A 13,828-nucleotide genomic window follows, 5' to 3' on the forward strand; every position below is an offset into this window, starting at 1 on the left:
AAAAATAAAAAAAGAGGTTGGCAATGGAATGTAATTTGCTGGCAATTTAAGAAAAATAAGCTAGCAATGAAATGTCATTTGCTGGCAATTAAAAAAAAAAAGAAGCTGGCAATGGAATGTCATTTGCTAGAAATTAAAAAAAAAAAGAGGTTGGCAATGGAATGTCATTTGCTGGCAATATAAGAAAAAGAAGCTGGCATTGAAATTGCATTTCCTGGCAATTAAAAAAAAAAAAAATATGCTGACAATTAAATGTAATTTGCTGGCAAAATTAATAAATTTAAATTTTAAATTAAAAGAATTAAAAAAAGAAGCTAGTAATGAAATATAATTTGCTGGAAAAGAAAGAAGAAGCTAGCAATGAAATATCAATGAATTGCCATTTATTGGCAATTAATAAAAAAAATACGCTGGCAATGAAATGTAATTTCTTGGCAATAAAAAAAATTAAATAAATACACTGCCGATGAAATGTTATTTGCTGACAATAAAAAAAAGCTGTCAATGAAATGTAATTTGCTGGCAATTCGAAAAAAAAAAAAAAAGAAGTTGGCAATGAAATGCAATTTGCTGTAATAAAAAAAAAAAAAAAAAAAAAAAACTGACAATAAAATGTAATTTGCTGGCAATTCAAAAAAGAGGCTGGCAATGAAATGTCATTTGCTGGCAATTCAATAAAAATACACTGTCAATGAAATGTTAATTGCTGGCAATTTAAGAAAAATAAGCTGGCAAGGAAATAATTTAAGAAAAAAAAAAAGCTGGCATTGAAATGGCATTTGCTGGCAATTAAAATAAATAAATAAATAAATAAATAAAAAAGATGCTGACAATTACATGCCATTTGCTGTCAATTAATAAAAAAAGAAGCTGGCAAACAAAAAGTAATTTTCTGGCAATAAAAAAAAAATACAGGGCCGATGAAATGTTATTTGCTGACAATAAAAAAAGAAGCTGTCAATGAAATGTCATTTACTGGCAATTAAAAATAAGAAGCTGGCAATGAAATGTCATTTACTGGCAATTAAAAATAAGAAGCTGGCAATGAAATGTCATTTACTGGCAATAAAAAAAAAAAAAAAAAAGAAGCTAGCAATGAAATGCAATTTGCTGTAATTAAAAAAATAATAAGCTGACAATAAAATGTAATTTGCTGACAATTTAAAAAACAAATAAAAAGATATAATAATTAAAAAAGAGGCTGGCAATGGAATGTCATTTGCTGGCGATTTAAAAAAATAAAAAATAAGAAGCTGGCAATGAAATGTAATTTGCTGGCATTTAAATAAAAGCCAGCAATGTAATGTAATTTGTTGGCAATTAAGAAAAAAAAGACAGCACTGAAATGTTGTTTTTTTTTTGACAATTTTGAAAAGAAGGCGCTGGCAATGGAATGTTGTTTGATGGCAATAAAAAATAAATAAAAGGAGCTGGCAATAAAATGTAATTTACTGGCAATTAAAAAAAAAAAAAAAAAAAATAAAAATTACAATGAAATGTAATTTGTAGGCCATAAAAAAAAAAAGAATTTGGCAATGAAAAAAAATCTGCTGACAATTTAAAAACAAAGAAAAATATGCTACCAATGAAATGTGATTTTCTGGGGATCAAAAAAAAAAAAAGAAGGTGGTAAAGACATATCATTTGCTGAAAATTTTAAAGAAAAGAAGCTGGCAATGAAACTTCATTTGCTGGCAGTTAAAAAAAAAAAAAAAAAAAAAAAGAAGCTGGCAATAAAATGTCATTTGCTGGAAATCAATGAAAAAATATGCTGGCAAGAAAATGTCATTTGCTGGCAATTTAAAAATAAAAAAGAAGCTGATGATGATATGTGATTTGCTGGCAATTTAAGAAAAAGAAGCTGGCAATGAAATGTGATTTGCTGGCAATTTAAAAACAAAGAAAAATAAACTGCATAGGAAATGTTATTTGCTGGGAATAAAAAAAAAAAGAGGCTGGCAAAGAGATGTAATTTGCTGAAAATTAAAAAAAAAAAAAAAAAAAGAGGCTGGCAAAGAGATGTAATTTGCTGAAAATTAAAAAAAAAAAAAAAAAAAAGAGGCTGGCAAAGAGATGTAATTTGCTGAAAATTAAAAAAAAAAAAAAAAAAAAGAGGCTGGCAAAGAGATGTAATTTGCTGAAAATTAAAAAAAAAAAAAAAAAAAAAGAGGCTGGCAAAGAGATGTAATTTGCTGAAAATTAAAAAAAAAAAAAAAAAAAGAGGCTGGCAAAGAGATGTAATTTGCTGAAAATTAAAAATAAATAAATAAAAAAAAAAAAAAAAAAAAAAGAGGCTGGCAAAGAGATGTAATTTGCTTAAAAATAAAAAAATAAAATAAAAAAAAAGAGGCTGGCAAAGAAACATTTGCTGAAAAAATAAAAATAAAAGAAGCTGGCAATGAAATGTCATTTGCTGGCAATTTAAACAGTTTCAATTTTAATAACAAGGGGCCTCCAGATACTGACCTCCTCTCCATAGATGAGTACATCGTATCCCTACTCGTATCCCTACTCATTCACAAAAAATAGTTGTAGCCGAGAAATAAAGACACCCAAATGTCTGAGAAGTCCTTTATTAAAAAAATGTAAATCCCATTTCACTTCCCACTGACCACACCCCCCCCCCCCCCCCAAAAAAAAAAAAAAAACGCACACACGACCAATCCCTGATGCTAACACTAGCTGAATGACAACTCCTTGAGCTGTCATAGGCTTTATAAAAGGAAGGGGCTGGATAGGGATGACATCATTGCCCTAATATAGCCATGTGCTCAGTAACTCAGTAAGTAGATATATACGGGTCTGTCCCAACAAATCCGGGACAGAGGCCTGATATACGGGTCTGTCCCAACAAATCCGGGACAGAGGCCTGATATACGGGTCTGTCCCAACAAATCCGGGACAGAGGCCTGATATACGGGTCTGTCCTAACAAATCCGGGACAGAAATCTGATATATGGGTCTGTCCCAAGAAATCTGGGACAGAGGTCTGATATACGAGTCTGTCCCTACGAATCGAGGACAGAGGTCTGATATACAGGTCTGTCCCAACAAATCCGGGACAGAGGCCTGATATATGGGTCTGTCCCAACAAATCTGGGACAGAGGCCTGATATACGGGTCTGTCCTAACAAATCCGGGACAGAGGCCTGATATACGGGTCTGTCCCAACAAATCCAGGACAGAGGCCTGATATACGGGTCTGTCCTAACAAATCCGGGACAGAAATCTGATATATGGGTCTGTCCCAAAAAATCTGGGACAGAGGTCTGATATACAAGTCTGTCCCTACGAATCGAGGACAGAGGTCTGATATACAGGTCTGTCCCAACAAATCCGGGACAGAGGCCTGATATATGGGTCTGTCCCAACAAATCCGGGACAGAGGCCTGATATACGGGTCTGTCCTAACAAATCTGGGACAGAAGTCTGATATATGAGTCTGTCCCAACAAATCTGGGACAGAGGCCTGATATACGGGTCTGTCCTAACAAATCCGGGACAGAGGCCTGATATACGGGTCTCTCCTAACAAATCCGGGACAGAGGCCTGATATACGGGTCTGTCCTAACAAATCCGGGACAGAGGCCTGATATACGGGTCTGTCCTAACAAATCCGGGACAGAGATCTCATATATGCGTCTGTCCCAACAAATCCAGGACAGAGGTCTGATACACAGGTCTGTCCCAACAAATCCGGGTCAGAGGTCTGATATATGGGTCTGTCTCAACAAATCCGGGACAGAGGCCTGATATACGGGTCTGTCCTAACAAATCCGGGACAGAGGCCTGATATACGGGTCTGTCCTAACAAATCCGGGACAGAGGCCTGATATACGGGTCTGTCCTAACAAATCCGGGACAGAGGCCTGATATACGGGTCTGTCCTAACAAATCCGGGTCAGAGGTCTGATATACGGGTCTGTCTCAACAAATCCAGGACAGAGGTCTGATATACAGGTCTGTCCCAACAAATCCGGGACAGAGGTCTGATACACGGGTCTGTCCCAACAAATCCAGGACAGAGGTATGATATACGGTTCTGTCCCAGTCAAAACCCGGGACTGAGGTGTGATATAGGGGTCTGTCCCAACAAATCCGGGACAGAGGTGTGATATAGGGGTCTGTCCCAACAAATCCGAGACAGCTGGTATCTATGCAGGTGGACAACCCAACAACCAACCGAAGGAGCGCAGAAGGCAGGGTGACAACGCTGCTGCTGATTGCAGGGCCCTGGATTCGTGTTGTCAGTTTTCAACAGGAAGTTCTGTTACTGGCGGGATCTCCAGATACAAAACGTATCAGATGCAGAAAATGTTTTGATTTGTTTAACCTCTTCCTGCCCAGCTCCAGTCTTTACACACAGGGGGCGGCCCAATCACATAACCACTGTCAAGGAAGCATAAAATAAGGCCCCTCCCACCAGCCACGATCTGCCTGCATTGCATAGAGAAGCGCAGAGACCCGCTGATGACATTTTCTATCTCCTTTCTTATCCGGCTCTGGTCTGTAATTAATATTATATTTGCAGGTGAGGGACAGGACAGCATAGCGCGAATCATTGGTGGTTATATCGTCCCGCCGTACTCAGCGCGATATCTGGTGTCACTGAAGAGGAACACGGGAATTCACTTCTGTGGGGGGTCCCTGGTCAGCCGCTTCTGGGTCCTCTCCGCCGCCCACTGCAAGACTGAGTAAGCATATTATATATCCTTTATTGTCTGGGGGGGGGGGGGGAGACTGAGGAAATACTTCCCCCTCCTTCTACAAAGTTACAATGTACAGTCTGATCACTGGGGGAGGAGAGACTGAGGAAATACTTCCCCCTCCTTCTACAAAGTTACAATGTACAGTCTGATCACTGGGGGAGGGGGGACTGAGGAAATGACTCCTCCTCCTTCTACAAAGTTACAATGTACAGTCTGATCACTGGCGGAGGGGAGACTGAGGAAATTACTCCTCCTCCTTCTACAAAGTTACAATGTACAGTCTTATCACTGGGGGAGGGGAGACTGAGGAAATTACTCCTCCTCCTTCTACAAAGTTACAATGTACAGTCTGATCACTGGGGGAGGGGAGACTGAGGAAATGCCTCCTTCTCCTTTTACAAAGTTACAATGTACAGTCTTATCACTGGGGGAGGGGAGACTGAGGAAATTACTCCTCCTCCTTCTACAAAGTTACAATGTACAGTCTGATCACTGGGGGAGGGGAGACTGAGGAAATGCCTCCTTCTCCTTTTACAAAGTTACAATGTACAGTCTTATCACTGGGGGAGGGGAGACTGAGGAAATTACTCCTCCTCCTTCTACAAAGTTACAATGTACAGTCTGATCACTGGGGGAGGGGAGACTGAGGAAATGCCTCCTTCTCCTTTTACAAAGTTACAATGTACAGTCTTATCACTGGCGGAGGGGAGACTGAGGAAATTACTCCTCCTCCTTCTACAAAGTTACAATGTACAGTCTTATCACTGGGGGAGGGGAGACTGAGGAAATGATTCCTCCTCCTTCTACAAAGTTACAATGTACAGCCTGATCACTGGGGGAGGGGAGACTGTAACTTTGTAGAAGGAGGAGGAAGCATTTCCTCAATGTACAGCCTGATCACTGAGGGGAGGGGAGACTGAGGAAATTCCTCCTTCTCCTTTTACAAAGTTACAATGTACAGTCTGATCACTGGGGGAGGGGAGACTGAGGAAACGCTTCCTGTCATAGAGCAGTTTAAATAAATATAATTGTAAAGGAATCTACCCATTAATTTTTTTTTTTCCCATCCCCCGGTTCACCAGGCAGAAGCAGATGCTGGTTGTGGCCGGGGAATATTCGCTGTCCACCTTCGAAGGAACAGAACAGATATTTCGCCCCGTGAAGATGATCGCTCACCCCGAATACAGCTCATCCTCCAAGAACGCGGACATCATGCTGATAAAGGTGATAATATTGGGGCTTCTTTATTTTGCGGGCGGGGGGGGGGGGGGGCAACTTTTATAGAAGAAAGACTACTTTAGAGTCAGTGATCCCTCCCCTCTTCAGAGCAATGACTCCTCCCACTCCCCCCATGTGGCCCCGGTTAGATACAGAGTGCCTGAAAGTAGACATCTTCTGCTGTGCTGCCTTCTTAGCTAACACAGGGTGCTCTGGGAATCCTTTGTCTTAAATATTTACATATTATATACAATTGTGTATGTAGCTAAAAAAATGGATATAAAAAATCAGTTCAAAAATGTATAAACTTTAAAATGTGAACTCGCTTGTAAAATCATAAGTATGAACTGGTCACTGGAGGAAGCTCCGCCTCTATAATGCAACTGATTCCATGGCGGGGTAAATAGCAATTCAATTTTAATTAATTTCTATTCTTCCTGACGCAGTGCTGTTACCCTGCCTTGTGCGCTCCTTCAGTTGGCTGTTGGGTTGTCTGCCTTTATAAATGCCAACTGTCCCGGATTTGTTGGGACAAACTCGTGTGTCAGACCTCTGTCCCGGATTTGTTGGGACAGACCTGTGTATCAGACCTCTGTCCCGGATTTGTTGGGACAGACCTGTGTATCAGACCTCTGTCCCAGATTTTTTGGGACAGACCCGTATATCAGACTTATGTCCCGGATTAGTTGGGACAGACCCGTATATCAGACCTCTGTCCTGGATTTGTTAGGATAGACTCGTGTATCAGACCTCCGTCCCGGATTTGTTGGGACAACAGACCTGTGTATCAGACCTCTGTCCCAGATTTTTTGGGACAGACCCGTATATCAGACTTATGTCCCGGATTTGTTGGGACAGACCCGTATATCAGACCTCTGTCCTGGATTTGTTAGGATAGACTCGTGTATCAGACCTCCGTCCCGGATTTGTTGGGACAGACTCGTATATCAGACCTCAGTCCCGGATTTGTTGGATCTACACGGGTCTGTCCCAACAAATCTGGGACAGAGGTCTTATATACGGGTCTGTCCCAACAAATGGATTACGGGTCTGGATACTTTTTATAATTTGATAATATTTCCTGACAGGTTCTCCTTAATAATGTATAGACGCCAACTGTCCTGGATTTGCTGGGACAGACCCGTATATCAGACTTATGTCCCGGATTAGTTGGGACAGACCCGTATATCAGACCTCTGTCCTGGATTTGTTAGGATAGACTCGTGTATCAGACCTCCGTCCCGGATTTGTTGGGACAACAGACCTGTGTATCAGACCTCTGTCCCAGATTTTTTGGGACAGACCCGTATATCAGACTTATGTCCCGGATTTGTTGGGACAGACCCGTATATCAGACCTCTGTCCTGGATTTGTTAGGATAGACTCGTGTATCAGACCTCCGTCCCGGATTTGTTGGGACAGACTCGTATATCAGACCTCAGTCCCGGATTTGTTGGATCTACACGGGTCTGTCCCAACAAATCTGGGACAGAGGTCTTATATACGGGTCTGTCCCAACAAATGGATTACGGGTCTGGATACTTTTTATAATTTGATAATATTTCCTGACAGGTTCTCCTTAATAATGTATAGACGCCAACTGTCCTGGATTTGCTGGGACAGACCCATATATTAGACCTCTGTCCTGGATTTGTTGGGACAGACCTGTTTATCAGACCTCTGTCCCGGGTTTGTTGGCACAGACCTGTGTATCAGACTTCTGTCCCGGATTTGTTGGGACAGACCCGTATATCAGACCTCTGTCCCCGATTATTTGGGACAGACCAATGTATCAGACCTCTGTCCCGGATTTGCTGGGACAGACCTGTGTATCAGACCTCTGTCCCGGATTTGTTGGGACAGACCCGTATATCAGACCTCTGTCCCGGATTTGCTGGGACAGACCCATATATCAGACCTCTGTCCAGGATTTGTTGGGACAGACCCGTATATCAGACCTCTGTCCCGGATTTGTTGGGACAGAGCCGTGTATCAGACCTCTGTCCCGGATTTGTTGGGACAGACCTGTGTATCAGAGGCCTGATTTACAGGTCTGTCCCAACAAATGGATTTCGGGTCTGGATACTTTTTATTATTTGATCCCCTTTCCTGACAGGTTCTCTTTAATCCTCTTCTCTTACAGCTGAACCGGCCCGCCATCTACAATTCCTTCGTATCCATAGTCCCTCTTCCAGCCCAGGGGGTGTCGTTGGGCGAGGGGCGCCTGTGCCAGGTCTCCGGATGGGGGTACACCAGCGCCACCAGCGGTAAGGCCTCGGACACCCTGCGCAGCGTGAAGCTTCCCATCGTCTCCGCCCATCGCTGTAACAGCTCCGCCTCCTACTCCGGGCACATCACTAACAACATGATCTGCGCTGGGTTCAACAACGGGGGCAAGGACGCCTGCCAGGTGAGACTCACAACCGGCCTGCAGGGGGCAACAAAGGCAACGGGAGCGAATGCTGCGAGAGCCCCGTGTGAGAAGGCCCTGATGGAAGCTGATTTCTTCCAGTTCCGCGGCAGTGATGATCCTACAAAGGCCGTCCCTCCTTTTTATTGAGTGGGAAGGAAGTTGACAGCTTCCGCCAGCTGCTTCTCACACAGGCTTTTCGCTCCAATATTTATCTCCCCTACAGGCTCTGATCATTTTCCTTTCCCTTTTATTCCAGGGGGACTCCGGGGGGCCCCTGGTGTGTGACGGCAGAGTATTCGGCGTTGTGTCGTGGGGCCACAGCTGCGCCAACCCCAAATACCCCGGGGTGTACACCGCCGTGGCCAACTTCCAGAAGTGGGTATACAGGACGATCTTCTCCGGAAGTTTCCAGAAATTCGCCCAATGAGAGCCCGGGAGGGGATTACAGGAAGCAGAGGAGCCCCCCCCGGAGGAAGACACAAGGGCTGGCCAATGGCCACCAAGATCGCCCCCTTGTGGACGGGGAAACTGGGTGCCGGATAAAATTTAGATTAGCGCTGGATTCTCGTCTCTGTCTATGAAGATCGCCATTTACTGCTTTCTTTTTTTAACCAGAATTTTTGTTTTATCTCTTCTTAGGGTCGGGGCAATTTTTGGGTCAGTTTAAACATTATGGCGACTTTTAGCCGTTTATATTTACTAATTACTACGGACTGATAATTTACAGAGCAGTGCAGGCGGGGTATTCTGTCTCTGCCCCCCCCCCCCCCCCGGTAGAGAGCAGCACAGGTGGAGTATTCTGTCTCTGCCCCCCCCCCCGGTAGAGAGCAGCACAGGCGGAGTATTCTGTCTCTGCCCCCCCCTGGTAGAGAGCAGCGCAGGCGGAGTATTCTGTCTCTGCCCCCCCCCGGTAGAGAGCAGCGCAGGTGGAGTATTCTGTCTCTGCCCCCCCCCGGTGGAGAGCAGCGCAGGTGGAGTATTCTGTCTCTGCCCCCCCCCCCGGTAGAGAGCAGCGCAGGTGGAGTATTCTGTCTCTCCCCCCCCCCCTGGTAGAGAGCAGCACAGGTGGAGTATTCTGTCTCTGCCCCCCCCGGTGGAGAGCAGCGCAGGTGGAGTATTCTGTCTCTGCCCCCCCGGTGGAGAGCAGCGCAGGTGGAGTATTCTGTCTCTGCCCCCCCCTGGTGGAGAGCAGCGCAGGTGGAGTATTCTGTCTCTGCCCCCCCCCATGGAGAGCAGCACAGGTGGGGTATTCTGTCTCTGCCCCCCCCCCCGGTGGAGAGCAGCGCAGGTGGGGTATTCTGTCTCTGCCCCCCCCCAGGTGGAGAGCAGCGCAGGTGGGGTATTCTGTCTCTGCCCCCCCCCCCGGTGGAGAGCAGCGCAGGTGGGGTATTCTGTCTCTGCCCCCCCCAGGTGGAGAGCAGCGCAGGTGGGGTATTCTGTCTCTGCCCCCCCCCCCGGTGGAGAGCAGCACAGGTGGGGTATTCTGTCTCTGCCCCCCCCCCCCCCCGGTGGAGAGCAGCGCAGGTGGGGTATTCTGTCTCTGCCCCCCTCCCCCCGGTGGAGAGCAGCGCAGGTGGGGTATTCTGTCTCTGCCCCCCAGTGGAGAGCAGCGCAGGTGGGATATTCTGTCTCTGCCCCCCCCCAGTGGAGAGCAGCGCAGGTGGAGTATTCTGTCTCTGCCCCCCCAGTGGAGAGCAGCGCAGGTGGAGTATTCTGTCTCTGCCCCCCCATGGAGAGCAGCGCAGGTGGGGTATTCTGTCTCTGCCCCCCCATGGAGAGCAGCGCAGGTGGGGTATTCTGTCTCTGCCCCCCCCCCCCCGTGGAGAGCAGCACAGGTGGGGTATTCTGTCTCTGCCCCCCTCCCCCCGGTGGAGAGCAGCGCAGGTGGGATATTTTGTCTCTGCCCCCCCAGTGGAGAGCAGCGCAGGTGGAGTATTCTGTCTCTGCCCCCCCATGGAGAGCAGCGCAGGTGGGGTATTCTGTCTCTGCCCCCCCATGGAGAGCAGCGCAGGTGGGATATTCTGTCTCTGCCCCCCCAGTGGAGAGCAGCGCAGGTGGAGTATTCTGTCTCTGCCCCCCCCCTGGTGGAGAGCAGCGCAGGTGGAGTATTCTGTCTCTGCCCCCCCCCCCCCATGGAGAGCAGCACAGGTGGGGTATTCTGTCTCTGCCCCCCCCCCCGGTGGAGAGCAGCGCAGGTGGGGTATTCTGTCTCTGCCCCCCCCCCCCCGGTGGAGAGCAGCGCAGGTGGGGTATTCTGTCTCTGCCCCCCCCCCCGGTGGAGAGCAGCGCAGGTGGGGTATTCTGTCTCTGCCCCCCCCCCCCGGTGGAGAGCAGCGCAGGTGGGGTATTCTGTCTCTGCCCCCCCCCCGGTGGAGAGCAGCGCAGGTGGGGTATTCTGTCTCTGCCCCCCCCCCCGGTGGAGAGCAGCGCAGGTGGGGTATTCTGTCTCTGCCCCCCCCCCCCCGGTGGAGAGCAGCGCAGGTGGGGTATTCTGTCTCCCCCCCCACGGTGCCTACTAACCATACCTGGGAACTTGTTGGCCCCCCGGAGTTGCTTTTCTCTTAGGGCCGGTTCACACTGCGACGCGAGGCGAGGCGACACGGCTCGCCTCGCCTCGCTCCCGCAAGTCGCCCCCATTCAGTACTATGGAACCGTTCTGAGAGGAGCGACTCGAGTCGCTCCGACTCAGAAAAAAGGTTCCTGTACTACTTCGGGGTGACTTCGGGGGCGACTTGCATTGACTTCTATGCAGAAGTCCTCTGCAAGTCGCCGCTGAGGTCCCCGCAAGTCGCGGCGAGGTAAGTCGGAGACGCCTCGCCGCGGCTCGCTGTGTGAACCGGCCCTTACTGGCTCTCCGGCTGCCTGCTGAGTGACAGGTGTGACTGCAGTGGTATGTGATGCTATTAGCCCCACCCCTGGCCCCGCCCCCTTCCCAGGTGAAGAGGTGGAGTGAAGATAAGGGAGGGGCTCCCTTTAAGACTGCGCCGAGCAGCGCTAATGTGCGATTTCTGGTGGCAGGAAGCTGCAGAACTTTCAAATCAACCGCCGATCTTCATAGACAGGCCCCGATTTATTTTATTTGTAACTCTTTGAAGGTGAAATGTATTCGCTGTGACCACATTTTCCCTTCTGGTGCTTCTTCTCTTTATTCGGATTATTGGGTTGCGGCTGTACGAGTGACCGACGCATTCCGCTGAGCTTGTTTCATGGAATAAACAGGTTGAACGCAAATCGGCCTGGGTGTGATGTGTGATGGGTGTGATGTGTGTGATGTTTGATGGGTATGATGTGGGTGATGAGGGTGATGGGTGATCCTCATTACAGGATATAAAGGTACAGCTCTAGTATTGGAGATATAAAGGTACAGCTCTGGTATTGGAGATATAAAGGTACAGCTCTGGTATTGGAGATATAAAGGCACAGCTCTGGTATTGGAGATATAAAGGTACAGCTCTGGTATTGGAGATATAAAGGTACAGCTCTGGTATTGGAGATATAAAGGCACAGCTCTGGTATTGGAGATATAAAGGTACAGCTCTGGGATTGGAGATATAAAGGTACAGCTCTGGGATTGGAGATATAAAGGTACAGCTCTGGTATTGGAGATATAAAGGCACAGCTCTGGTATTGGAGATATAAAGGTACAGCTCTGGTATTGGAGATATAAAGGCACAGCTCTGGTATTGGAGATATAAAGGCACAGCGTTGGGATTGGAGATATAAAGGCACAGCTCTGGGATTGGAGATAAAAAGGTACAGCTCTGGGATTGGAGATATAAAGGCACAGCTTTGGAAATGGAGATATAAAGGTACAGCTCTGGGATTGGAGATATAAAGGCACAGCTTTGGAAATGGAGATATAAAGGCACAGCTCTGGGATTGGAGATATAAAGGTACAGCTCTGGGATTGGAGATATAAAGGTACAGCTTTGGAAATGGAGATATAAAGGTACAGCTTTGGAAATGGAGATATAAATGTACAGCTCTGGGATTGAAGATATAAAGGTACAGCTCTGGGATTGGAGATATAAAGGTACAGCTCTGGGATTGGAGATATAAAGGTACAGCGCTAGTATTGGAGATATAAAGGTACAGCTTTGGGATTGGAGATATAAAGGCACAGCTCTGGTATTGGAGATATAAAGGCACAGCTTTGGGATTGGAGATATAAAGGCACAGCTCTGGTATTGGAGATAAAAAGGTACAGCTCTGGTATTGGAGATATAAAGGCACAGCTTTGGAAATGGAGATATAAAGGTACAGCTCTGGGATTGGAGATATAAAGATACAGCTCTGGGATTGGAGATAAAAAAGGCACAGCTTTGGGATTGGAGATATAAAGGTACAGCTCTGGGATTGGAGCTATAAAGGCACAGCTCTGGTATTGGAGATATAAAGGCACAGCTCTGGGATTGGAGATATAAAGGCACAGCTTTGGGATTGGAGATATAAAGGCACAGCTCTGGTATTGGAGATATAAAGGCACAGCTCTGGTATTGGAGATATAAAGGCACAGCTCTGGGACTGGAGATATAAAGGTACAGCTCTGATATTGGAGATATAAAGGTACAGCTTTGGGATTAGAGATATAAAGGTACAGCTCTGGTATTTGAGATATAAAGGTACAGCTCTGGTATTGGAGATATAAAGGTACAGCTCTGGTATTGGAGATAAAAAGGTACAGCTCTGGTATTGGAGATATAAAGGCACAGCTTTGGGATGGGATATATAAAGGTACAGCTCTGGGATTGGAGATATAAAGGCACAGCTCCGGGACTGGAGATATAAAGGTACAGCTCTGGGATTGGAGATATAAAGGTACAGCTCTAGGATTGGAGATATAAAGGTACAGCTCCGGGACTGGAGATATAAAGGTACAGCTCTGGGATTGGAGATATAAAGGCACAGCTCTGAGATTGGAGATATAAAGGTACAGTTCTGGGATTGGAGTTATGAAGGCACAGCTCTGGGATTGGTGACATAAAGGCACAGCTCTGGGATTGGTGATATAAAGGTACAGCTCTAGGATTGGTGATATAAAGGTACAGCTCTAGGATTGGAGATATAAAGGTACAGCTCTGGGAAATGGAGATATAAAGGCACAGCTCCGGGACTGGAGATATAAAGGTACAGCTCTGGGATTGGAGATATAAAGGTACAGCTCTAGGATTGGAGATATTAAGGTACAGCTCTGGGACTTGAGATATAAAGATACAGCTCTGGGATTGGAGTTATGAAGGCACAGCTCTGGGATTGGTGATATAAAGGTACAGCTCTAGGATTGGTGATATAAAGGTACAGCTCTAGGATTGGAGATATAAAGGTACAGCTCTGGGAAATGGAGATATAAAGGCACAGCTCCGGGACTGGAGATATAAAGGTACAGCTCTGGGATTGGAGATATAAAGGTACAGCTCTAGGATTGGAGATATAAAGGTACAGCTCTGGGATTGGAGATATAAAGGTACAGTTCTGGGATTGGAGTTAT

General features: G+C 46.5%; 1 protein-coding gene across 1 annotated transcript; it reads left to right on the forward strand.

Annotated features, from left to right (window-relative positions):
• The first annotated feature begins 4,561 nt into the window (after nt 1-4,561).
• On the forward strand, nt 4,562-9,813 carry LOC143933417 (trypsin-3-like). Its single transcript, XM_077456308.1, has 4 exons — nt 4,562-4,694; nt 5,792-5,933; nt 8,071-8,337; nt 8,597-9,813. Exons 2-4 carry the CDS (start codon nt 5,802-5,804, stop codon nt 8,765-8,767), a joined length of 570 nt encoding a protein of 189 aa, XP_077312434.1. The 5' UTR covers nt 4,562-4,694; nt 5,792-5,801; the 3' UTR covers nt 8,768-9,813.
• The last annotated feature ends 4,015 nt before the right edge of the window (nt 9,814-13,828 follow it).

The sequence above is a fragment of the Lithobates pipiens genome, unplaced genomic scaffold (genome assembly GCF_037356315.1).
Source record: "Lithobates pipiens isolate NorthernLeopardFrog02 unplaced genomic scaffold, aLitPip1_a1.2 Scaffold_27, whole genome shotgun sequence".
NCBI classification, from domain to species: Eukaryota; Metazoa; Chordata; class Amphibia; order Anura; family Ranidae; genus Lithobates; species Lithobates pipiens.